The following is a 23,581-nucleotide window of genomic DNA, read 5'->3' as shown; positions in this document are numbered from 1 at the left end:
TTTCTGCAGCAAGACCGGCGTGCCTTTCTCCATCTATGAACGATAGAACTCAATGGCACAGGATGGTTTGCACCCTGGAAGCATAGATGGGTTCAAAAAGGAACAGCCAAGTTTATAAAGGATATGGTGTCAGTGTTTATGGCCACTTAAATGCCATCTCTGGCTCATGAAACCGACCTGTTTGTTGTTGGGAGATAACCCAGAGGCCTGTTCAGAAACATGCACCGTGCAGTCTCCCAGGTGAGCTGCCCCGGCCCCGCTGAGCCAGAGGCTGGTGCTGTGGCAGGGCGGCCATCGAGCCAGGCCTCTGCGGCCCCGTCAGCCGCAGGCCCGGGGGCTGACCCTTCCACTTCAAGCAGGGCCACAAGGGACCGCAGGCGAGGTCGTCCTCTGGTAACCTCACTAACAGTCCCGCTAATGAGCTGATGTGCTCGCTTCCACTAGACATTTCCAGCTCCAGCTCTTCCCGGTCACACCGGCCCGAGCCCGCGGGGCTGAGGCCGCCAACGGCCGGGGCGGGGCGGGCGGGCGGGAGGCGGCTGCCGCCTCAGCCGCTTCCCGTTTGGTCGGTGAACGCGGGCTCGCCGTTGCCAAGGGGCTCGGCGACGCCAGGCTCGGCCCGCCCCGCCCCGGCCGCCTTCGTCTTCGCCATGGACAGCCGCTCCGCCGCCTCCGTGCTGGCCGAGCTCCGCTGGGATGATGGCTACGCCGTCCCCGTGGCCAACGCAGAGAACAAGGCGCTGGAGGACGAAGTGAGCGCGGAGGAGGGAGGGGAATCGGCCGGCGGCCCCCAAGGGCTCCGCCGCAGGGCAGCCCCCGCCGGCCTGACCCCTCATCCCTGAGGGGCTCTGTCCAGCCCCTCCCCGCCGCCTCATGGCGCCGGGCGGCGCGGAGCCCGCCCCGCTGGGGCTCGGGCAGAGAGGAAGGGAGGGAGAACCCATGGGAGCTGCTGAGGGAAGCGGGGAGCGAGGTCCCCCCCTTAACGCCTGGGGACTGCGGGGCTCCCCGGCCCGTCGGCGGCGGGGTCGGCAGGCACCCCCTGCCCGGCAACATGGCGGGCGCTCGGGGGCTGTTCCTGCGCTTGGCGAGGCGCGGGGGTTTCTTCTGGAACCTCTCGTTTCGCGGCTTTGGAGGCACGTAGTGCACGCCTCTTACGGTTTTTTTGGTATTTTTAAGTAGTCGCAGGTAATCGGCACTCAACGAAAAGCAGTTACCTGACAATTCTAACTCTTCAACAGCTGCAGAAGATGCAAAAAGAAAAAGTCGACCTGCAAAATGAGTTGGCCGACTTTGAAGAGCGTATAGAAGCGATGACATCTCACCTGAAAAACGTAAGGCAGGAGTTCAGCTTCACTCAGGTAAATCGCTGCCCCGAGTCGATCCCCCGATCAGACAGACGTTTCTGCGGCTGGTCTCCTCACATGTTTTGCTCGTTTTGTTAGAGATTTGTCAGGACTTTATTCCAGCACTTCCACAGGAAACACAAGTTAAACTGTGTATCTCAGTGATACCATGTGAGGGTTGTTGAAAAGACCATCCCTGATCAAATGAGGGTAGCTAGAAGAAAGCCAAGAAGGATGCATTTTAAAATTCGTTATTAATGGAAACTTTTGTAGATGATAAGAAAAACTTGGTCAAGGAAAATAAAACATCAGTGTAAGGGAAAAACACATTTATAATCTTTAAAAAGTCAAGAGTTAATTGTGAAATCCTAGTGAAGAGTTAATTCATGGACATGAAAAATGAAATTACATGGTTAAGGTGCAAGTCTTCACTTACACTCTGAGTTAATTGGCCAAAATGGGTGCTTTAGATTTCTAAAGAGTCCTGAGTCAAAGCTGCACATCTTTCAAGTAAAGTGCCCCATGTGAAAAAGTCTTAAGAAACTTCCCTACCTTCCCTGCAGAACCTTTTTTAAATTTTTTTTTAAACTTAAATTTTTTTTTTTAGTTTCCCCCTTAAGAAACTTTTTAATTAATTTTGTGCTAGAGTCAAGTTTTAATCTGCACATAAAAAAAGAGACAGTACATACTGGTCTCTATTTGAGAAACGTCTAGTAAGTAATAGATTTGTTATTGTACAAGGAAGAAACCCCCTGATAAATCACTTCTGTCAGACAGATTGGACAATATAAAGATACTGCTGTAGGCCAGCCTGGTGTTCTGTCTCTGCACAAAACAATCAAATGATTTCTTTTGCCGTGTCTCCTGAGTCTGACGTAAAGCCACTGGTTATCAAGAGACTAAGGTTTTGATTTTGAAAGATTAAGATTCTGAATCTTGGGTGAAATATCTTTGAATTGAGCTTTCAGGGCTATAAGTGGTTGTTCTGTGGATGTCTGATACAATACAATGTGTGTGTGTGTGTATATATATAAGAATACATATATTTGAGATACTAAAATCCAAACAATAAAGTTGCTCTGAAAATTCCTATAATTCCATGACAAAATCATACCATCTCTGATTTGGGATTTCGTTGCATGCAAAAAAGGTTTTTTTGTTGATATATGCCTCTTGTTTATTGTAAAATGCTGACCTGTATTATTCTCTAGTCTCTTTACAAAGCCAGAGAGAATGAAATTGAAACTGAACAACACTTCAAAGCGCTTGCTGAGAGAGAACTTGGACGTCTCAAAAGTGACATTAAACGACTGGAAGATGAGATTGTTTCCTTAAGAGAAAAGAAAAACAGTCAAGAAGTAAGGTTTAAAATTTTTGTAAGAGAGCACACATATTGCAATTAGACTTTATGACTTGTCCTCACTTGAATTTACAGAAATAATAGTATAAGTCAAGAATAGCTAATTATAATTAAATCTTATAAACTACAATAAATGATCTGGATGTAGTTTTCCCTGTGTAGGCAAGTAGAGTGACACTGAGGATCTCCTTGCATAGAGTGGTCAAGACTTAGCAAATATCAAGTAGATACTGAAAGATTACAGTTCTTAGTGTTCTTAACACCAGATACACAGCCACACATCCACATCGCCATCTTGTTAATTCTCACAGGTATTTTCTTTATGGTTTAGAAATCAAATTGTTGGTGGCAAATCTTCCAGACAAAATAAACTTGGGGCATGATTTTGAGATCAAAAATTTGCTTTACATTAAACAAAAAAAAGTAAGCTAATGCTATCTAATTACAGATGTTTTTCTGTTTAATGCAACTGCCTTCTTCTTTCTACAAATAATTTAAATTACATTTGTTTTGTTTTTTTTTTTCTCTCCTTCTTCTCATTAAGTCTGTTTGTAATCTCCAGTCCCTCAGAATGGGTGGCATGATGAAGATTATCCTTGCTATTCAGCTGGATACAGATTCTCTTATATTTGTGTCAGGAAACTTCTTCACAGTCATGTGGGACCATTTGTAAACTAATATGCAGGATAAGGATCTAAGAACTGGGCCTTAGTGTGCAAAGGAGACACTTCACCCTATGATGCCTCAGATCGGTTTATTATGTGGAATAAATATGCCACATATAGGTATATCTCCCAGAGGTTGACTTCTCTGTTTAAAATTACTTGCATCTTAAGTTTGTGGTAATTTAGCTGTCTTTTTTCTTTTTTTAAGACCGTGTATCAGCATTCCTTAAGTATAATACACAATTAACAAAAAAGAAAACTAGCAATTCTGTTGACAACAAGACGTACGTAAACTTGTTACAGTAGTTTGAACTGGTTGTTTCAGTCACTATTCAAAGAACATACTAAACATTTAATATGAACCCTTTAATTTATCTCTAATTTTATTAGAATACTATAAGTAAAACCACTAAGAAGCTGGAAACCTTAAAACAACAGTTGAACTGTGATGAGGAAGTCCTGGAGAGCTGGATAAAGGAATCAAATCGGAAAGATAATGACGCTATGACAATCCAGAAGTATGCACAACAAGATGAAGGGAAACTAGCAGTAAGTAGAAATGACAGCAATTTTCAGAAACAAAACAGAGAACCGTTTTAGCATTTGAAGACTTCGTTATGTTATCAAGTCAGGTAAGACGGAGACAAGATTTTGTACAACAGCGCTTTTAAACTGGTTTCCGCTTAGCACAACAGTGCAATTCCATATGAGGTTCATTTTAAAATCAGAGAGAACAGGTTTTACAAAAGGTGAAAGGCATAATTAAAGAGATTAATTTGTTTGTTCGTCTGGGTAAAATTTGAGTTTTTCTGAGAAAGTGCCCAAATGGATAAGAAAGTCTAGAAATCAGTGCCACTATGTTAAGACTGGGCAAATAGTGTAGATTTTCCCATTGGAACTGAATTTGTTAATACTACAGAGAACAAAGTACAGCTATTTCATCAAGACTGCCTAGAATAATGAACGAGGGTATAATAAACACTCCAGTCACAAGTTCAGACTTTATAAGGGCTAGTTCTCAAGTATAATATTAATTTAGAGATAATCATCTCTGGGTAATATTCTTCTGAGCCTTTAAATACAGGGAGGAGAAAATTGATTTTTACTCATTAAATACTTAACCCAAAAACTTTAGCTTACACAGTCTCACCGGTATCGTTTACGTTAGCAAGTCACACAGCATAGTAGGAAGAGTAAAGTGAAATAGCTGATGCTGGGGAGACCACATGCACATTTATCCATGGTGGAGGTTTACTTTGGCCTAGCTCCAGGCTGGTCCCAAGGGCTGGCAAAAGATTATGGCCTCTTGCATGACCAAAAATCTGAGAGGCTAGATTCTTAGGGGTTGGTTTTTTTGTTTCCTATAACACAATAAAATTGATTTCAGTAATTTTACCCCTACTTACAGCAGACCTTTAAGAATTTATAAGACATAATATATTTGTTTTCAAATACATTGTATTTTCGTATCCTTTAATTTAGGCATTAACCCTGCAAGTAGAGAAGTTGACCATGCAAGCAAATCAGAAGCGCAGAGCTCTCGATAATGAGCTTACAGAAACCATAACAGCTCAGGTTTGTGCTTAAGGTTCTTGGAGATAGCTAGTTATATATGAAATTTTTAAAATCAGAAATCATGGGGGTGCTTTCTTTTAAACAGATAGAGCTTGACAAGACAGCTGAAGATTTTCGGAGAGTTCATCAGGAAAGGCAAGAAGTCCTCAGGCAGTGGGAGAATGCAATACAACAGATGCAGAAAAGAGATCAACAGATTGATCATTGCGCTTTGGTAAAACTGCTGTAACTGATCCATCTCAGTACATCAGCCTACTTTTGTATATATGATATTGACAGTAATTTTGCCAGTTGCATGTAGAATGATTGAGTCTTCTAGATGTTTAGTGTTCTCTTTGTGTTTACCTCTCCATTTTATTAAGGTATTTCAAAGATCAGGTATTACCGAAAGAGATTCAGAATTTATTTTGAAAGCAGTGTCTCTCAGTGTAGTGGTGCTCTGCTCAATACTATGCAAGGTTTAATTTTCAATCTCAGGTCGTTGGGAAATGCAAAGCATGCCAGTTTCAGTATTTTCTTGTCTGTCATCTAAGAATCTAAGAAGCAACAAGATGGGGCCTTGTTTCTTAGAGTGTAAGGACAGTCAACTGCAAGGGGGGGATTCTGTGTCTGGGATGAAATATAAAAAAGAAATTTATTATTGAAGGGATTAGCATTGCTACCTCTGTGAACAAACGCATGACTAACATTTATGTCAGAATTCTGATAAATAATCACATTAAAGTTAAAAATATTGGTCCTTAGATACATTCTGCAGATGGAGAGAAGCAACAGCACTCTTCTAATCCAAAAAAGATCCTGTTACGCATTATGAGTTAGTATTAATTTCTAAAAGATACAGTCTTCATTTGTTTTGTTAGTATCTTATGCACAGATGGTACAATAGTGAGAGGTATAAATAGAGTATATTTTATCCTGACTTTGTCAGGAGGGGGGTGAACTCCTCAGAAAGTTCTGCAGGGCAATAGAACAGATGCACCAGAAAAAGCCTGAAGGATCAGTGTAGAGAAAAACTTTATAAATGTGGATTCCAAAGTTGTTTTTTTTTTTTTTTTTATGAAGGGGGGAAAAAGTGTAATTGCACGTACAAGAAGGCTCTACCTAAATCCTTGGCTCTGCTGAAAGAATATCAGCTTTGTTGTGTTGCCGATATAGGTATTACGTGTAGCCTGAGCAGAAACATGCTTTAAACAGGCTTAAGATACAACCCTGAAAAAAAAAAGTAATAATAGAAAATGACAAGCCAAAAGAAATACTACCAAACAGAAAATGGTCTAATTTAGCTGAAATATTTTGGACTTCATAGATTCCTGCAAAGAACATAGATATTACAAAAACAGCAACAAAAACCCAGCTCTGGTCAACCTTCCATGTATTAATAGTTCATAGAATAGTCCTACTGAGGTAATCTGTTTTGTAAACAGATTCTTTTTTTTTTACATTAGAACTACAGTATAATTTTCCCTGTAGCTGATCTTTAACTTTCAAAATACACAATTTTCACTGAATGGCTATAAATCTGTCAGCTAAAGCAAGCATCTTTACCAATTACTGTAGGTAATTTTCCTCTTATATTTCCTCTGTTTCAGTTCTATCTGAAGTTTTGTTCACATAGCTCTTCTGTTTTTTCTTTCCTAGTCAATCAATCAAAAATGATTTTTGTTTCATATAAATTTATAGTGTCATAAGTTTATAGTGTCATTTCATTTAAGTTTATAAGTGTTTGTTTTTTGAAATTGTTGGAATATTTTGGAATTTTGCAATCCAGTTTTAGTATTTGGTGTTGTGATGTATTAGTGGAATTGAAGTAATGTAAGAATTATCTGATAACTGGGCTGTCTCATGCAAAGAGTAGTCTTAACAGCAAATATCTTCTGGTTTGTACCCTTTATTAACCTAACACATCTTAATTAATGCAAGCAAAGCTAAAATGTTTTTATCCTGATAGCTAATAGCAGAGATAAAACAGGAGATCAGAAAGAAAGAAATTGTGCTGAAAGAGAAGACTTCCTTTTTGGTAAATGAAACTGTTAATAATATGGAATATGAAAAGAAAATTTCTTCTGCTGAACGGGAAGCTACCAGCCTCCGGAACGAGTACCAAGCTCAGGATATTTACAGGGGTCAGCTGCAGGATGAGGTAAGGATGACCAAACCGTTCAGGAAAACAGACTAAAACTACAACTTTTGACTAGATGGTGGAAAAACAGGAATAACATTTACTTCTCTCTGGTTATGGACTAGACTCTTAATAATTCAACAAAACGTCTGCTCTCCTCAATCTGCTCGTGATTATTGGGATCTGAACCCTCAGCTTAATCCTTTCATTGATAGTGGTGAAGAGATTAGCTTGTATTCCCTGTTGTGTTGGTATAAAATGAATTTTCTCTTAAATGGTGTAACACTATTGGATGCTTCGGAAGGAGATGTTTCTTGCCTTTAGCATATGTAGACATCAGTATTGTATAAAGATAAGAGAAATGTCTTCTGGATTCCAAACAATTCCTATCCTCCGCTCTCAGAAGTGAGCAGTGATGACCCTTGTAGTCAGGTTAACATTCTTGGAAAAACCCCCAGATGCTTTCACATGGCTTTCTAATCAAGAGACAGTAGGCTAGGGCTGCCCAGTGATCAAACACCGCTTGATGTTGTCTGTACTTAACTCTGTTACTTATACTTCATCTGCACTTAAAGCTAGGAACGAGCTGTACTGCTTAATTACTTAAATGCTTGTAGAAGTATTTCTAAGAGATAATTGAAGTCTCATGGTTCTGTTGAGAAGGGATACACTTGTATTACCTGAGTAAGTTTTCTCTTAACAAGAAAATGGTAACTCAATGCTACTCAGAAAACTTGATGATTTAAAAAAAACCACCTGCGTGTGCTGTTGCCTCAGATTTGCATAGCTTTTCTGTAGCAGTTGGTTCATAAACTGATATTCTAATTAAACTGTAGGTAGCTCAAACAAGGCGTAGGCTGTTAGATTACCCTATAATTCATGCAAACTTGAGGGTTCACGGAATTGCTAGGTTTTAATCTCTAAGACGTGAGATTCTTGCTTGACATTTTTCACAATTAATTCACATAATGTGATAATGAGAAAAGTCTCCCATTATTAGGTGTTAGAACATCTGCAGCATGCAAGTGAGAAACAAGGAAAAAACCATACTTCACAGTTCAACTGACAACTTGTGACCTCCCAGTTTCTCATTCTGGTACCAAGGGAGACCTGCTATATATACACTTGATCAGGTTTCTTCGATTGGGGAAGTGAAGACAATTACACTCAAACTGTTAAGTGATACTGTGAAAACTAATGAGCAACCAATTGTAAAATATTCCTATCCTGTTTAATGAGTATATGCTGTCATGCATTTTTTTACCAAATTAAATGTCCATGTATTTTTGTCACAGTGTTCCCTTAATCAAAATAATTTTAGGTACCCAATAAAGTTTGAATTAGAAAGATTCAGTAGATACATAAGGGTATCCATGTTCACAAAGAACCTCATCAAAGTCAGCTGTGCTCTGTAAAACTGTTGTTGGACTTTTAGGGGTGCTGTTAGACAAGAACTGCAGCCCGCAGCACCTTCCTAATTCATTCTGTAGTCTGAAGTATTTTGCCCCAGTATTCACATTATGCAAATTAATCTATTGAGTTATTAGCTGTGCCAATTCACAGCACCTCAGAATTCGTAGCACTTTTCATCTGGAAAACACTGCTAAAAAGAAACAGAATACTTTCCCATAAGTAGGTACCTTACAATTTTAAACATCATAACACATACCGAAGAAGATCTTGATTGCTCTATTTTGTAATTCATTAGCTGGATGCTTTGAAATCCACCGTGGACAGAACTGCTTCTGATCTAGAGTCTTCGAGAACACAAGTAACCAATCTGAAGAAAGAAATTCAGAAAAAACAAGCCAGGTAAGATACAGACCTTTTAAAATATCATTTTTAAGTATTAGTAATGTAATAAAATCCTTGAGCTAGCAAAGAACTTTAAATGATGTTGATGATTAAAGCCTCCAACTTTCTGGTTACTTCATGTCCTGGATAGTTCCTGGCACTGGGCTATTAAGGAAATACCCTCGTAATCCTCATTCTTAAAGGGCATGAAAAAATCAGTTAGGGCCTTGGTTATCGTAGGCTGAAGTTTAGCCTGCTTTATTAGGCAACTGCTGAGTAAGGTATGCTGCTTGGTTTTGTCAGTGTTGTATATGCAACATACATTTAACTTTTTAAATCATATAATTTTGTTTAGATTAAGCTTTCTCAATGAAAAGAATGCAAGTCTTTCCAATAAACTGAAGCTTGTGACGGAGGAGACACTCAGTTCAGAAGACAAAGCACTGAGGATGGAAGAAATACTAAAGGAAGAAGAAAAAGTTGTCAAGGTAAAATGTTTTTCGTGGTTTCTGCAAGCGAGGATTCATTTGAATTTGCAAGCTCTATCTAGAACAAACATTTATGGATTAAAATGGAATGTAAGAATTAATATGACATGTAGCTACTTAATCAAACAATGAAGTAAAAAGCATGTAGATACATCAGTATCTGCGTTAGCAAAACTCTGGAGGAAAATAAGTGATCCTAGTAATTCAGACGATGGACTCCCCGTACACTAACATATGATACAGGAACTGTCATTGTACAGATCTAAACCCAGAATTCTGACTGCATCCATGTACTGAAGAGGGCGTTTACCTCTGACATCAGCTAAAAGCTACTTACAAACTTCTTGGATTGACTGAAGTAGAAGTTTTTTACTGGAATGTGGCTAATTTTGTTATAAAGATATAGTAATGTTTTGCTTCTGCTTTGTAACACTACTGAAAAATTTCAAAATCTTGTATTTTGCTTAGCTCTATTGGGAGTTCACGTCTCCAAACATTCTGTTTTACGGGCTGCTGAAGAACAGGGGTCCTTGAACTTCCATCGTTTTCCTGTTGTTAAGGAGTGAGAGTTGTCAGGATGACTTTTTAGTAACATTACCACTGAAAACTTCTTGGGTTTAGTAAACCACCCCCAAAACTTATAAACCTGCAAAGAGTTATGATTTTGGCAAACTGGGATTAAAAAACATTTTGAAATCTTCTAATCAGATTTGGCTGGCCTAGTCTCCTCTTCATTATTTTAGTTCTACTACATGAAACTCTGATACGCCTAACTTGGACTATTAAATAATTACTGGCTCACTTTAGATTTAATTTTCATGATGAATAAAGATTTTTATCTGGGAAGTGGCGTGTACGAGCTGTAATATGGTAACTGGTTTTTTAATATGTCTAATAATACTTCTTTTTTTTAATTCAAACCCCACTTCTTATGTTGCAAATAAAGTATAGGAGTAAAAATATCCTAATTCATTATCATCTGATGCACTGCAAAGGGCTTTTGAATAAATGTAATGTTGTAATGCAATCGTGAACTTTCCTGTATTTCAGAAAATGTTTCTACTGTTTTGTCATTTTGCTAGTAATTCCCATAAAGTATTTTACTACTTAGCTTCTGACTGAACTTGCTACAAATATTTTTTTTTACATTTTGCTGGACACTTGAGTATTGGATCTGCTGAAGCTCTCTTTACTGTAAGATGAGCAGGTTCCATGAAGGCGACAGCAGCTGTTCCTACACAAGTGACGCCAAAGCTGCATCTGTGCATACCACTGTATACTCTTCCTATTTTGTCTTTCCTGTAGCATGTATGTGAAATAATCCCATGCAGTAGACCGAGTGTTATTTTTTCAGTCCTCAAGCATTAACTGTACGTTTTAAATATACACAGAAACTAGAGAGGGGATATCTCTCCTATATGAAGAGTTTTCTTAAATTACTGGCCTTACTTAACTGTTCTGGTTTTTCAGATAATTTGAGAACAAGTTGGAATGATACAACATTTCATTAAAATGAAAACCTTATTTGCTTCCCCTTAAGATTGTCACCAGGGTGGCTAAACCACTAGGACGGTTTCTCTGCTCGCATCTGTGGCGGATAACCTAAGATGACATTGAGCTTGGCAGCTCCACAGCTTCAGGGGAATATCATAACTAGGATGAACTGTTCTTGAACAATATCTGCGATGTATTAGTCAGAAGCACGCTTTCCATCACCATTAGACACACATGGCTATTTGCCGCATCAATTAATTTGCTGTGAAGAGATATTTACAGGAACAATGTGGATGAAATGTCACCATTTTGCGCTTTAGTTCTGTGATACTTCTCCCTCTTCATTCGGCGGCAAAACACTGTTGCATAGTGAAGCTTATTGAGTACCTTATCTCTAGTAACAACCTCACTTCAAGGGAGAGAAATAATCTCTATTAAAATGAATTTAGATATGCAAGAAAGACTACAGAATGAAGGTCAAATTGTGATCCAATTTTAGTAGATGAATTCATCATTGTCATTAGCTTCAGAAATACAGCTCAGAATTAGGCACATGCATAAAAACCAGTTTACTTCTGACATTAAATTCCGTTATTCAGCCATGATCCAAAGCCCATTGACATCAGTGTAAAATGTTACAGGCCATAACGATTTCATATTAAACTTACACCTGCTTTTTACTTCCTGAGTTTGGGATTTGGAATTGCAATTGGAGGAAGTTCAACTACAAAAAAAAAATGTGTTTGGTAGAATGTGATTATGAACTCTTAGAGGAGGAATTAAGTTATCTTCCGCCGTTATTAAAGCAGCAAGATGGTTCACAAGCAAATTTCACAATGCATAGATATAAAAATCAAGAATAAGCACATTTTTAATCAATGTAGAAAAGTGAATTGTAAGGAGTTTTGCTATATTAATTTAAACATGTGTCTTCAAACTCTGTACCAGCCTTGTGCTGAACGTAAATGAGTCTTTCAGAACAGGATTGTGATGCCACATCACTCATTTTAGAGAGGTCCCTTACAGGAGACTAACGTGCTGAACAGCCTGAGCTTTGGGAGGTCTTTGGCTATTTGGGTGGGGGGGTGGAAGGAGGGAGAGAAAGAATAAGGTTGCCTTCCTGGTTAGGGTTATAAAAAGAAAGTAATCTCAATTTTGTTTGTTTTCAATACTCTTTCAGTGTGTTTCAGCATTGTCTTACTACAGCAGACCCTACTGAAACTTCACTTGCTGCACTGATGTGGGCGCTAGTGGCAACTTACCTCTGAGAATAAGCAAGTGATTTTAAAATGTGTAATTAATTTTTCAAACAAAATGATTCCAACTTATAAACATGCATATTTACATACATGTGCATACACACAGTTACAAGTTCTAATAAACCATTGAAAAGCTTTGTATTATATTGATCCAAATATTCACATATACTAGAAGCAATAGGAGGGTTTTTTGAAAGGATGTTGGGAATTTAGTTTTTTGAAAGGCTGAAAAGAGTAGTGTTCCCACAGTAGAAAAAAGGTCATGTAATAGTAAGGTAGGATCCCAGTTAAAAAAAATTTAAAGATTACTTTCTCATGAAGTCAAAGACTTGAAGAGCTATGAAATTCCATGTTCGTATTAATGGATGCAGTATTGAAATTGTAAAATCTTCCTATATATAATTAATAAAGGCAAATAATTCCTCAGAAAAGAATTCTTATGTGATTAATTATTTCTTACTACTTAATGATTAATTTGTCACCAGGAAAAAGAAACAGAAATACACCAGCTAAAAGAACTACTTTTCAAGAAGACTCAAGAGCTAAAGGTGCAGAGGGATAAGGAGAAGTGTGTTCTAGCGGAAATTGAGGGAAGTCAAAGATCACTTAAAAATCTTAAGAGTCGACTGCACAGACTTGATGTAGATGCATTGAAACAACAAGAATTCATATATAACCAGGTAAAATGTTAATGTACTGTCGTAGTATAATTCTCTCTTGGGTCTAATGAGAGTAAATTGCTTGGGTTCTGTAATCTTTGTCAACTTCTTACCATTTTGGGAATGCCGTGCAGTATAATTTGAGGTCTGCATTTATTTCTGTCTCTAGATGTATGGATAAAATTGAAATAACTGAAACTTGCTATAGTATTACCTATATTATTCACTTATGTATTTCATTATTTTTTGGATTTGCTGTTTTTCCCCCTAATTTCTTAAATCAGTTCTTTACTTTGATCCCTCTGAACCAGACACCTCAGGGTAAATTTTTAAAGCAATACAAGAGGTACATGCCAAAATCCTGTTATTTACTAATTGGATTTTGTGCATATTTCCTATGCACCACTTTGAAAATTTGCTCTTTTATATCAGCATCTGCTGGGAACAGCAAGATGGCAGCTCCACTGTAAGCCTCCCTACAGCAGACTCTGCTGAGTATGCTTTGTCACTCTTCTAGAAGATTACTCCTGAACCATCACTGCACATCAGTCATCTAAGAATATTTGGTTAATGAGGTCTATAAGCCATCAATTATTACAAAACAAAAGCTTTAATGGGTGACTGTCCTAAAGCCAACCTTTAGATCCAAGTTTATTTAGATCCAGTGTTTCAGCTTTATAGGAAGACTATAATTGCTTATCTCAGACTATTAATTATCTTAAAAATTATTTTAACAGGATTTTTATATTCAGCAAGTACAGAGACGGCTGTCACGATTAGAAGGAGAGGTTAATGCAGATGAAAAACAAGTTCTGGAAGCAAAAATTACTGAACTTAAGAAAACCTTAGAAGAAAAGAAAAATGCATATGATGTTTTACATACACAGCACAAGAAACTTCAGGTAACTTAAAACATCAGGTTGATTGTGTAACATCTAGAAACCTCAGTGAATTGAGTAGATGGGGTCTTATTAATTAATAACTTGGCATTAGATTAAGAGAGATCTGGACTTTGTGTTACCCGCGTGGAATACTTCGTATGTTCCCTGTACCTTACAGAAAAATAGGTCATTCCTGCACAGCTGAGGCACCTTAGCAGGACCACAAGCATCGAAATGTTGGAAAGGCGAGCTGAGCTTTCATTTCAAGATGTGACTAACGGCTTGCAAATGTCGGAATTTATCGTTAGGACCGTGTAGAAATAGAACGTTATTCTGCAATGTTACTACTTCCTTTTACATTTTTCATAAAATTTTAAGTACAGTTGGCATTTAAAATTGTAGAAAATTACATTTCTGAAATGAAGAGACAGTATTTGAGTTAGTTGACCCCATCCTGATACATAATTCAGAAATACTATTTTTCTGTGTTTATTCCCATGTGAGAATTTTGCATATATGAGCTTGTTCTCTGGTTTCCCGTTATCCAGTGACCATCAGTACTTCTTCATAAAACGCACTAACCTTTCTTGCAGATCTGAACCAGTCAGTTATTCTGTAGCCAATTTATAATTTCTGTTCATAAGAAATGTATTTGTTTATTAATCTGCTATATTTTAGCAAGCTATGAAACCTCTTTTCAAAGACAAAAGCCAGGTTTTTAATAAGACCTTACTGCTGGCTTCTCAAAATGACAGTTAAAACAAAAATTGATCCATTTAGCAAGGGCAAGAAACTGCTTATAGGAGAGCCCTTTAACTGGAGATCCATGCAGTGACAAGGTTTAATGTCGGGTAACTGGTGCCCACACTTCAGTTTTAAGGAGATGCAAAATTTGAGCAGTGAGTGCAATCAAACATTGCAACACACCTCCAGGCATTTATTCATACTCTGGAGCCTTGTCAAAGACAGATGGTTTTATGAAGATGAACTGTGAATATCAAAGTCATGGTCAGACATGCCAGGAGATTTTTTTTATCTAGCTGAAATACGTCATTATATTAGAACTGTCTTCTTGGCTAAAAGATCTATATTGTATAAATAACAATTACTACACTCCAAATAAAACAATGACATTAACACTGCAACAGCGCTCTGCATGAGGATTGCAATGCTCGAGGCGCTGTTTGCAGAGCCGCCTATGGACATAAGATGATGATGGTTCCTGGTTCCAGGACTTAAAAATATCTCGTTTGAAATTAACTGGTAGCTTTTGGTGCAAACTGTGTTCACTGAAATAACTTAAACATAACTTACTTTGGAAACAGAGCGATGTCCATTTCATCAAGAGAGCAATGGATAAGACAGGAGAAGAAACAAGCGGTATGATGATCAAGATAGATGAACTAAATCTTTTCAATGAGAGATCAGATCAGGAGTTAAAAAAGGCTAAAGCCATTAAGCAGGTACAGTACTATTTTGCAACTTCACTAGCACAAGACACGTTTGTTTTGTTTGTTTGTTTGTTGAAACACATAAACTCCTGAGTTGATCTGAAGGCTGTTGTCTGCCTCCCACAGTGCTACATCATTATATCCATAAGAACCCCCTTTGTAGTTTCTTGACATACAGCTTCCTTCCCAAACTTTGAAGTCCCTTTCATCACTATGGTCTTACTGGGCAGAGCGTTACGTCTCCTGTGTATGCCACATAAAGTTTCTTTGGGTTATCAATTTAATGTGTAAACTGAGAATTTGAGAGAATTCTCACTGCAAAATGAGAAACAGAACACTTTTAAATGCAGAGCAAAATGAGTCTTACATTGTCGTATATATAAAAGATAAAATAACGGAGACTTTATAAAAAATTATTAACTGTTATAAATACCTTAATTAAAAATGCTTTCTTATTTTGAGACCTTTTTGGCATTTATTAGGAGATGATGGTTGAAGATAATCTCTTGAAACTAGAATTGAACCGTCTTCGAGATACTCTGTGTAATAAGACAGAGAAAGTTCTAACACTGGAAAAACAAAAACTGGAGTTAAAGAAAGCCATAGCAGAAAGAACTGAGGAAATTAAGATTCATAAAGCAATGCTGGATTCCCAGATAAGACTTGTGGATCAGGAACGGCAGCGCGTAAGGTAACTACTCTTACGTAAATTAAACTGGGAACTTTTACTGAGTATATTTTACATGAGACTCGGTGAAAAAAGAGAAGCATTTTACCCAGTTTCACCAATTAGAGAAAATTGAGGGTGAAGTAAGCGTTGCTCAAAGTTAAATACTGAGGCAGTTGAGGTTAGCAAGAGATTCCGCTTCTAAAATCCAGCCTTACAGCTTTGACAACTTGGTGAACAAGAGATTTCCGTTTATTCTGTTAGTGATGATCCTCTCCCTCGTCTTGGGAGGAAACCTCAGCTGCAGACATCTTTTTAAACGTAAAAGTCATGTGCATTTTTCAAGGAATAATAGGGAAATGTGAAATTGGTGTGTCTGGAGATGTGACAAAATACTTAAAACAGAAAGGTTGCTTTTCAAGAGGGTTTACTCCCAACTGCTTGATAAAACTGTGATTTCTTTGACTCATACAGTAAGTCTGTTTGGTTTGATTTGGGTTTTTCGCATTTTTAATAAATGAGCTCTCCATTGTGTGTCCTATATAACAAAATTAAATCTTCTGAATTACACATCTACCCTCTTATAAAGCAACCATACCTGAAATAACTTTTCCTTTCTGTAATAATTGGCGCAAAGTATCTGGGACAGTTTCAGCTCCGAAATCCCAGGATCTGTATCCAGCCAAAGCTGAATGCCGCAGCAGCTGAACTGCTGAAATCTGGCAAGCTCAGTTCACTCCTCTGCTAACCACACCCCCCGCAACAGGAAATGAGAGTGAATTAGTGTGACTGAAGCTTAACTGCTCACCGAGAGTGCAGGCTGTGGGGCTTTTTTCCTTTGATAATTGCACGGCTAATTGATACTTCCATGTAATTTGATTTGGGGTTGTTGCCTACTGTTGCTCGCGCTCAGCCAGTAGTGGCAATATTAAGATAATATCAGCAGGGGGCAGCTTGTGCAGCTGGAGGATTTAAATGCCAAACCTTTAAAAATTTTTGGGAGGACTGTGGCCTCCCAAGATGCAATGATCTGGAATATGAAAAGAAATTCGCCGCAGTTTAGAACTGCAAGAGAAGTGGAGGTAACCAGAAGAATGGGTGACTGTGGCTGGAGAACGCAGAAAGCAACAAAACCCAGTAGCAGCAGAACTGCTGGCCTGCCTGCCTCCTAGTACACCCACAGGCTGCTGAAGGAACACCAGTAATTTAAAGTGCTACTGCAAGAACTGCCCATGAAACACTACCAACAAACCCTTTCTCAACCCTTTTTTTCCCCCCAAATGTATCAGTGCCGAATTTCAAGATCGCCTAAATAAAATTGATAAACTGAGATGCAGATACGAAATTCTTAATATTGTCATGATGCCACCTGAAGGAGAAGAGGAGAAAACTCTTACCTACTATGTAATTAAGGTATTTTATTAACATAATAATTCATTATAACGCAAAGTATTTAAGTTACAGATTTCCCTGGGCTCTATTCAAGTAACTAAGACAACCTCCTTGCCTACTGCTTACTTTCAGTCTAAATCTGACACTGTTGTTATTTAAACGCTACAGCAATTTCACATCACATCAGGGGAGCCTTATTTTTGAGCAGTTTGAAAATTTTCACTTCAGACCTCATTAACTTATAAAGACACAAGAAGTCATGTGGTAATCTGCTATAAACTGGAAACAAGATTCTCACAGTCTCACATGATCTTAAATTCTTCTACCCTTCAGAGTTATTTTTAGGTATTTATTTCACCATATGGTGTTTAAACCTTGTAGAATGTCAGCTTTTTATTGGGAAAAAGAAAATAAAAATCAAACTTTATCCATAATGCAATACCCTGATTCTGGTACAAAAATCTATTATTTTTGATCTCCACAAATTCTCTGATTTTTCTCTTAAAGCAAAACGCTTCTAGCTGCGATCTTGGCTCTGAAGTCCATCTTCTTCCTCATTCTTAAGTGTTAATTGTCTTAATGATGGTGTTTCTGCTGCTGTGAGATCTAGCACAGCAAGAGACCCTCAGTAAAAGCCTTGTGGTCACTGTGGGTGTATACGTACACGTACCCTCTACAGCTACGGGGTCTCGGCTTTTCTGAGGGACCGCAGAAAATACTTCTCCTCACCAGCTGGCTCTGCTTCTTAAATCTCACTGATCAGATGAATGGAGACTTGCAAGTGAGTAATTCCCAGACAAACTGGTGGTTTCTAACACTCACTCAGTAGTTTTATGTAATGTATAATCTCAACTCTTACTCGGATTGTGTGGATAAAGGAAAGAGACGTGAAGCAGTTCGCGTCAGCAGTGCAAAGTGTGGAAGCTGCTTTGGGCAGCGTGGATGCTGCTCCTCAGGACGGGGTGAGTTTAGATGGAGAGGCAGACACCTATAGTGAAATGCACATGGATGAAATGCCTCAAAGAACTTCCAGTACCGTAAATAACGACTTCCAGTTGCCTGAGTTACCTCGTAACTCAGATCTCAGTTCAAGCCTGACAACACAGATAAGCCCCCTTATCTACCGGGGACTTTAACCCGTAAATATTGCAGGTATTGTTTTTCTATATAATTGTCCTAATGTTTTCAGCGTGCGTGCAGTCACCTAAAACATCACTTTTATTTTTCAGGCTGCACAGGAAAAGGAAGCACTTCAACGTGAAGGCGATGATTTAGATGCAAAGATCTGCAAAGCTGAAAAAGAAATTGTAGCTCTGGAAAACACTTTGTGTGTACTTAATAACTGCAACAGCAATTATCGAAACTCTTTCAAGGAAGTCACTGAGACGAGTATGTAAAATAGAAATTGCTATTTGCTGTATATATAACTCGGGTATATAGTGGGGAAATTCCATGGCACAACAGAATGAATCACAGAGACTAAACTGACAGTAGCAAAAGGGAGTGTAATTCACACGCTGCGTTGAATAGTTCAGCAGAATAAGCACAGCAGAAAGTGCAGTAAGGCGTAATTAACTAATATTTATGTCCTTACATCTGCTTTATGTGAAAATCTGTAAGCCTATATAAATTTTGTGAATAGGAGCATTCAGAAGAGGCAAAGCAGAAAGACAGTTACGGGGGTGGGGGGGAAGTCATTCCTGGGAGAAAGCAAGGAGCGCCCTCTGAAGTACATAGGTCAGTGGGTGAAACTTTGCACAGTACAAAAAGTGCCACTTCCTCTGTAGTGCTGCATCACCCACAGCCACTAATTCCAGTTACAGAAGCAGAAGCAGCTGTGCCACTGCTGGCCATCTGGTGGTAGCCTGAGCCAGCTTGGGCACATACTGCACCCAGCGCAGCTCCACAGGCAGCTTAGGTACGGGTACTCCAGCGATGGAGACCCAGCCCTTGGCTACACCATCATCATCTCCGATTTTCAAAGAGAAAGGGGGGCAAAAAAGTAGTAACCTGTCATCTGGGAAAATGATGAGGAAGAGTAAAACTTAAACTGCACTATTTTAGTGTAGGGTCAGAAGTTTTTAAAATATGGACTACCTAACTGAGTTTTTGGATATTGGAAATTCCTCAGAATTCTGAAAAATATCTTCATCTGTTGTTTCCCTTGCCACTTAAACTTCATAAGCTTGCTCTCCTTCAGCGGAATTTTCTTTGTTTAGTGTATAAAAAGCATCACCAGGAGAAATTACACAAACTTAATTCTAGAAAAACATTTGATTATTTAACTTTTGTGCCCTCTGCTGGCTCTGAAAACAGTAGCTCTTAAATCATTCTCTCATGAAGCCGGTTACTTTTTCACAGTGATGTGGAATTAGTAGTGGAGCATTTAAAAAATCCTTAAACCTTGAGGTCTCTGCAATACTCCCAACACTAATATATAAAGTGCAACTTACTCTAAAGTGAAAATTGCATTGCATACGCTGCTTGTCCAGCATTAATGCTGCCTCATTCTTTGGGATCACAGGTGAGGAACATGAGGAAAAATTGAAACTAGAGGAGGAGAAAAGGGCTGCTGATGAAAAATATAGATACAAACGAAGACAGATCAAGGAACTTCAGGAAAATCTCCAGGTAAAACACAAGAAGAGTTCAGGAAAAAAAAAAGGTTCAAAAGCTAAATCCATGTAAGCCATCCTATTGAAAGAACAGGAAATTTTGGGACAAACTTTAGCCCATTCTTTTGTATCCTATGCTTTGTATGAATGGCTATGAGTTTTTAGAAGGCTCTACCTCTCCTTTCAGAAATAGAGTGCTTATTTGAATTTTCCTGACTTACAATAAAACTTCAGGCTTTTTAGTTACACACAGCTACAATTTCCAAATCCCAGGCACACACCGACAGATGCTCTCTTCTGGCATCCAAGAAAGCAGCTCTGGTTTTGTGTAGTATACACCACTCTACTGTAGCATCCTGTCCAGTACTGCAGAGATTAAAATCCACACATCTGGTGTGCTCTGGCATCTACATCCCAGGATTTTTCTAGGAGAACAAACTCTGTTTTATTAGCATTCAGGATGCTTTGGTTTAAACAGCATTCCTATAGCGCAGGAAAGCCAGCTGACTCCTAATGGAGCAGGCTGAGCACTGAACAGTCCTGTAAAGAACAGCTTGTGATCAGGGCTCCATGTCAAGGACTTACTCCTGGTTCCTCTTGTATCAAAAAGCCCCCTTGGCCCTTAAGGAAGAACAACACTAAACTCTGTGACATTTTAGTTAAAATTTTCTTAGGCAGAAGAAATCCAAGGCATTTTGTTATATCCCACATGATTATTCTAAGCCCCGAGTCACTGGCTACGGGTCAACAAACATTCCTATTGCCTATTCTACCACCGTAGGACATACAGCTTACTTAAGAAATAATACCTCTGGAATTAGAGAGACACACCTACCTTCTTCAGGGAGTAAGACCTAGGATATAATGAGGTGTTAAGGCATACCCTTTCCTGCCTTTTGATTTAGGTAAGTTTTTAAAAAACAGAGCCTCCCTTACAGAGCTAACTTTATTCATTCCAGTCAAAGGTAGCCATGTCTTCCCACGGGAAACGATGTTATTTTTCTTCGGACAGCTGGCACTGGTAAGTTGGTACTGTGGGCAGTGCATTGTTTGTAGACACTGCTCAGAGGCATATCTGAAAATACGTACTTAAAACTTCATGAGTAGTCCCTTTAAAGGAGTTTTTCAAAGATACGTAAACTACCTGGTGGTCTCTTTATCCAGCTGTTTATCCACTAAACAGTCTGACAGGCAGAAAGTTGGTCGTTGCTTGAGCTACATTAGGAACAAGGAGTATCCAGAACAGACCCTCCCACAGAGTAATACAGAAAGTGAAAGGATATTGGAACTGCTTGATACACTAAAACTGCACTTCAAATGAATTTGCAGAGCATGGAAAAAAATTTTGATACATTACTGAAGCAGGAGGCCCTCTTCCAAGAGCAGAAGAAGGAAAAACAAGCTCTTATTTTGCAGCTGAACAAAGACATAGAGGAACAGAAGCCAAAACTCGAAAGGGTTGTAAAACAGGTCTGTATATTCACTAATGACAGCTTCTAACTTTACGGTGATACACAGTGGTAAGGTTATAACCACAGAATTTAAACTTAGCAGGTTTCTGAAAAAGTGTTGCATTTTCGTAATAGCAAAGCTTTAAAAATATTTGTGTTAAAAGTGTTCCAGACTTTCCAGAGAAATTCAGTCTCTGAAGAAAACAAAAACAGAAACACAGGAAGAAAGAGACATTGATCTTCGTGAACTGAAAAGCTTCAGCAAAACCATCGACAAATTGTTAGCTGATGTTCTAGAAGCAAATCCTGATTTAACTACACCCTTTCAAATGTACTTTCACCAGGTGAGCTTTCCAGTTAACTGCCCTCAAAATCTTGACTGACAGCTGCAGTCAGCTGATGAGCTGATGAAAACCGATGAGCGTTTTTCAAGGGCAGTTCCCAAAGTCAACAATAAACTATACTTAAGGTAAAACAGGAAAGAAGCGTTCATCTGCTTTCAACAGCTCTTCAAATACAAAGGATTATAAACTCTCCTGATATACTCAGTCCTATTATATACAACCATTAGATCAACTTCCTTTTTCTTTCCAATTTTTCTAGTCCAATTTAGAGCTTCCTACAATTGCTTCTGCTGGTGGCAGTCAGAGTTCTCGCTCGCCATCCACACGGAGCTCACTAGCTTCTACCAGGTAAGTGCTAGCAGTGGGGTTGGGGGTTGGTGTGGTTTGTTTGCTTTTTAAAGCAAAATTAGTCTCTAAATGACCTGATTCCTCACTCCTGAAGGTCTTCTCAATCTTGTCTCTACTGCCTGAACAACACTATAAAAACTTTCTCCTTGTCCTGTCCCACCTTGTTACTAGATTTTTCTAGCACACAATTAAATTTACTTCAGCGTCCATCACGGTTTAAAACTAATTACATTTACTTTTGCTAACTGTGCTGTAATTAAAGTGGTTTCCCATTATAAAAGCACAAGTTTGCACTCCAGCCACATTTTGCACATGGTAGTGAGAGCTCCCTCTCCTAATTAAGTCGGGCAGACACGTATGCTTTTACTTTTCCCCCTGTTCAACACATATTCAGCTATTAGCGCCGGTAACATACTGAATCAGCTGTGATCTAACAGTGTTCTCACACGTTTCTTAAGCGGTTACTGGTCATGTCTAGAGAGATCCAGGTTCTTACCTGCAATGACCGCTGCTGCTCGGTGGCTTCTTTACCAAGTCCCCATTAGAAGCTGTTTTTTTTAAAAACAGGGATTTCTATAGACTGATGAGTAAACTTTCGTCTTTCAGGTCCTCCGGAAGCCCAAGTTCAGGCTCCAGTCAGACGCCATCACTCAAAATCATAGATCTGAGCTTGCCCTTCGGCACTCCTGCAGAAGCAGCTGCTGTCCATTCACAGCCGTCCAGCAGAGCGAGCACCTCCGATGCTTGTAAACGCAAAAAAAATCTTAAGTAACCTTTTGAAGGCCACAATAACGGCTTCACGCTCGGTAAGGCTTCTTAATTGATCAAGGTCTACTGGCAATCTTAGCATTAATTTCTATCAAAAAACATATGTTTTAACTTTCTTCTAAAGTATACAATAAATTATCTAGGAGAGTGTTAAGTATATGTTTTATGGAATAAATTAACCTTTGAATTACTCTCATTTTGCTGTTGGAGAATGAGATTCGCAAAACCCTTCAGAAGCCTTTTCTTATAATGAAGAGTCACGTTAAAGCCATCGATTTTAGTAAACTGGCACCTCACTGCTGTCAGAACAGTTTTAGATGACGTTGCAACAAGGCAGGCAAGAACACGTATGCTTCGTTTCAAGATCTGCCTTGACTGTTAATCAGACAGTCATCTCGGATCGTATCTTAATTGCAGTATGACAGTATATGATTAAAGTTAGTAAAACTGTACTTTTTCGGTTCAAAATTACAGTACCTTTTTTGCAGCTGACCCGTATCTACAGAATTACCTGGAAAACTTGCAGCTGCGGTACGATTGGTGTGGCGCAGCCTGCCAGATAAGAGCTCCTGAGCGTGTTTTGCCAACCACCTCTGGAGAACTCACTGTAAAGAGAGCAGAACTCTCCCCACAGCAGCACACGCGCTGCCTTCCAGCGACTTCTGAAGCAAATACCTGACAACAACCACCACCCCAGAACCCAAAAGGTCCACGCCTGGACAATAAACACTGTTTTAAATCTTTCTCCTCTTCTACTTCAGTTAGGTTTGTTGTTTTTTGGGTTTTGTTTTGTTTTTTTTACATAAAGAACATTTTCGATACATTTTAAGAACATAATACATTTGCCATCTCACAAACACTGGAGGGCTCCATTCACTTAAGCAGCACATATAACCACTGCACCAGTA

The 23,581-nt window shown here is 38.8% G+C and overlaps 1 protein-coding gene across 2 annotated transcripts; it reads left to right on the top strand.

Moving 5' to 3' along the window:
* The first annotated feature begins 522 nt into the window (after positions 1–522).
* Positions 523–23,502, top strand: CCDC39 (coiled-coil domain 39 molecular ruler complex subunit). Of its 2 annotated transcripts, none has more exons than XM_063338057.1 (21): positions 523–752; positions 1,239–1,358; positions 2,555–2,701; positions 3,759–3,917; positions 4,851–4,943; positions 5,029–5,157; positions 6,892–7,083; positions 8,771–8,874; positions 9,212–9,344; positions 12,583–12,777; positions 13,494–13,658; positions 14,963–15,100; positions 15,571–15,779; positions 17,045–17,168; positions 18,377–18,536; positions 19,672–19,778; positions 21,092–21,232; positions 21,378–21,557; positions 21,817–21,905; positions 22,512–22,711; positions 23,162–23,502. In XM_063338057.1, exons 1-20 carry the CDS (start codon positions 651–653, stop codon positions 22,675–22,677), a joined length of 2,853 nt encoding a protein of 950 aa, XP_063194127.1. In that variant the 5' UTR covers positions 523–650; the 3' UTR covers positions 22,678–22,711; positions 23,162–23,502. The 2 variants fall into 2 exon arrangements, with proteins under 2 accessions (XP_063194127.1, XP_063194128.1); XM_063338058.1 differs by having other exon boundaries at positions 652–752; positions 1,177–1,358.
* The last annotated feature ends 79 nt before the right edge of the window (positions 23,503–23,581 follow it).

The sequence above is a fragment of the Chroicocephalus ridibundus genome, chromosome 6 (assembly GCF_963924245.1).
Source record: "Chroicocephalus ridibundus chromosome 6, bChrRid1.1, whole genome shotgun sequence".
In the NCBI taxonomy this organism is placed as follows: Eukaryota; Metazoa; Chordata; class Aves; order Charadriiformes; family Laridae; genus Chroicocephalus; species Chroicocephalus ridibundus.
The sequence above is the reverse complement of the archived record's forward strand: the minus strand, read 5'-3'. Positions and strand labels throughout refer to the sequence as shown.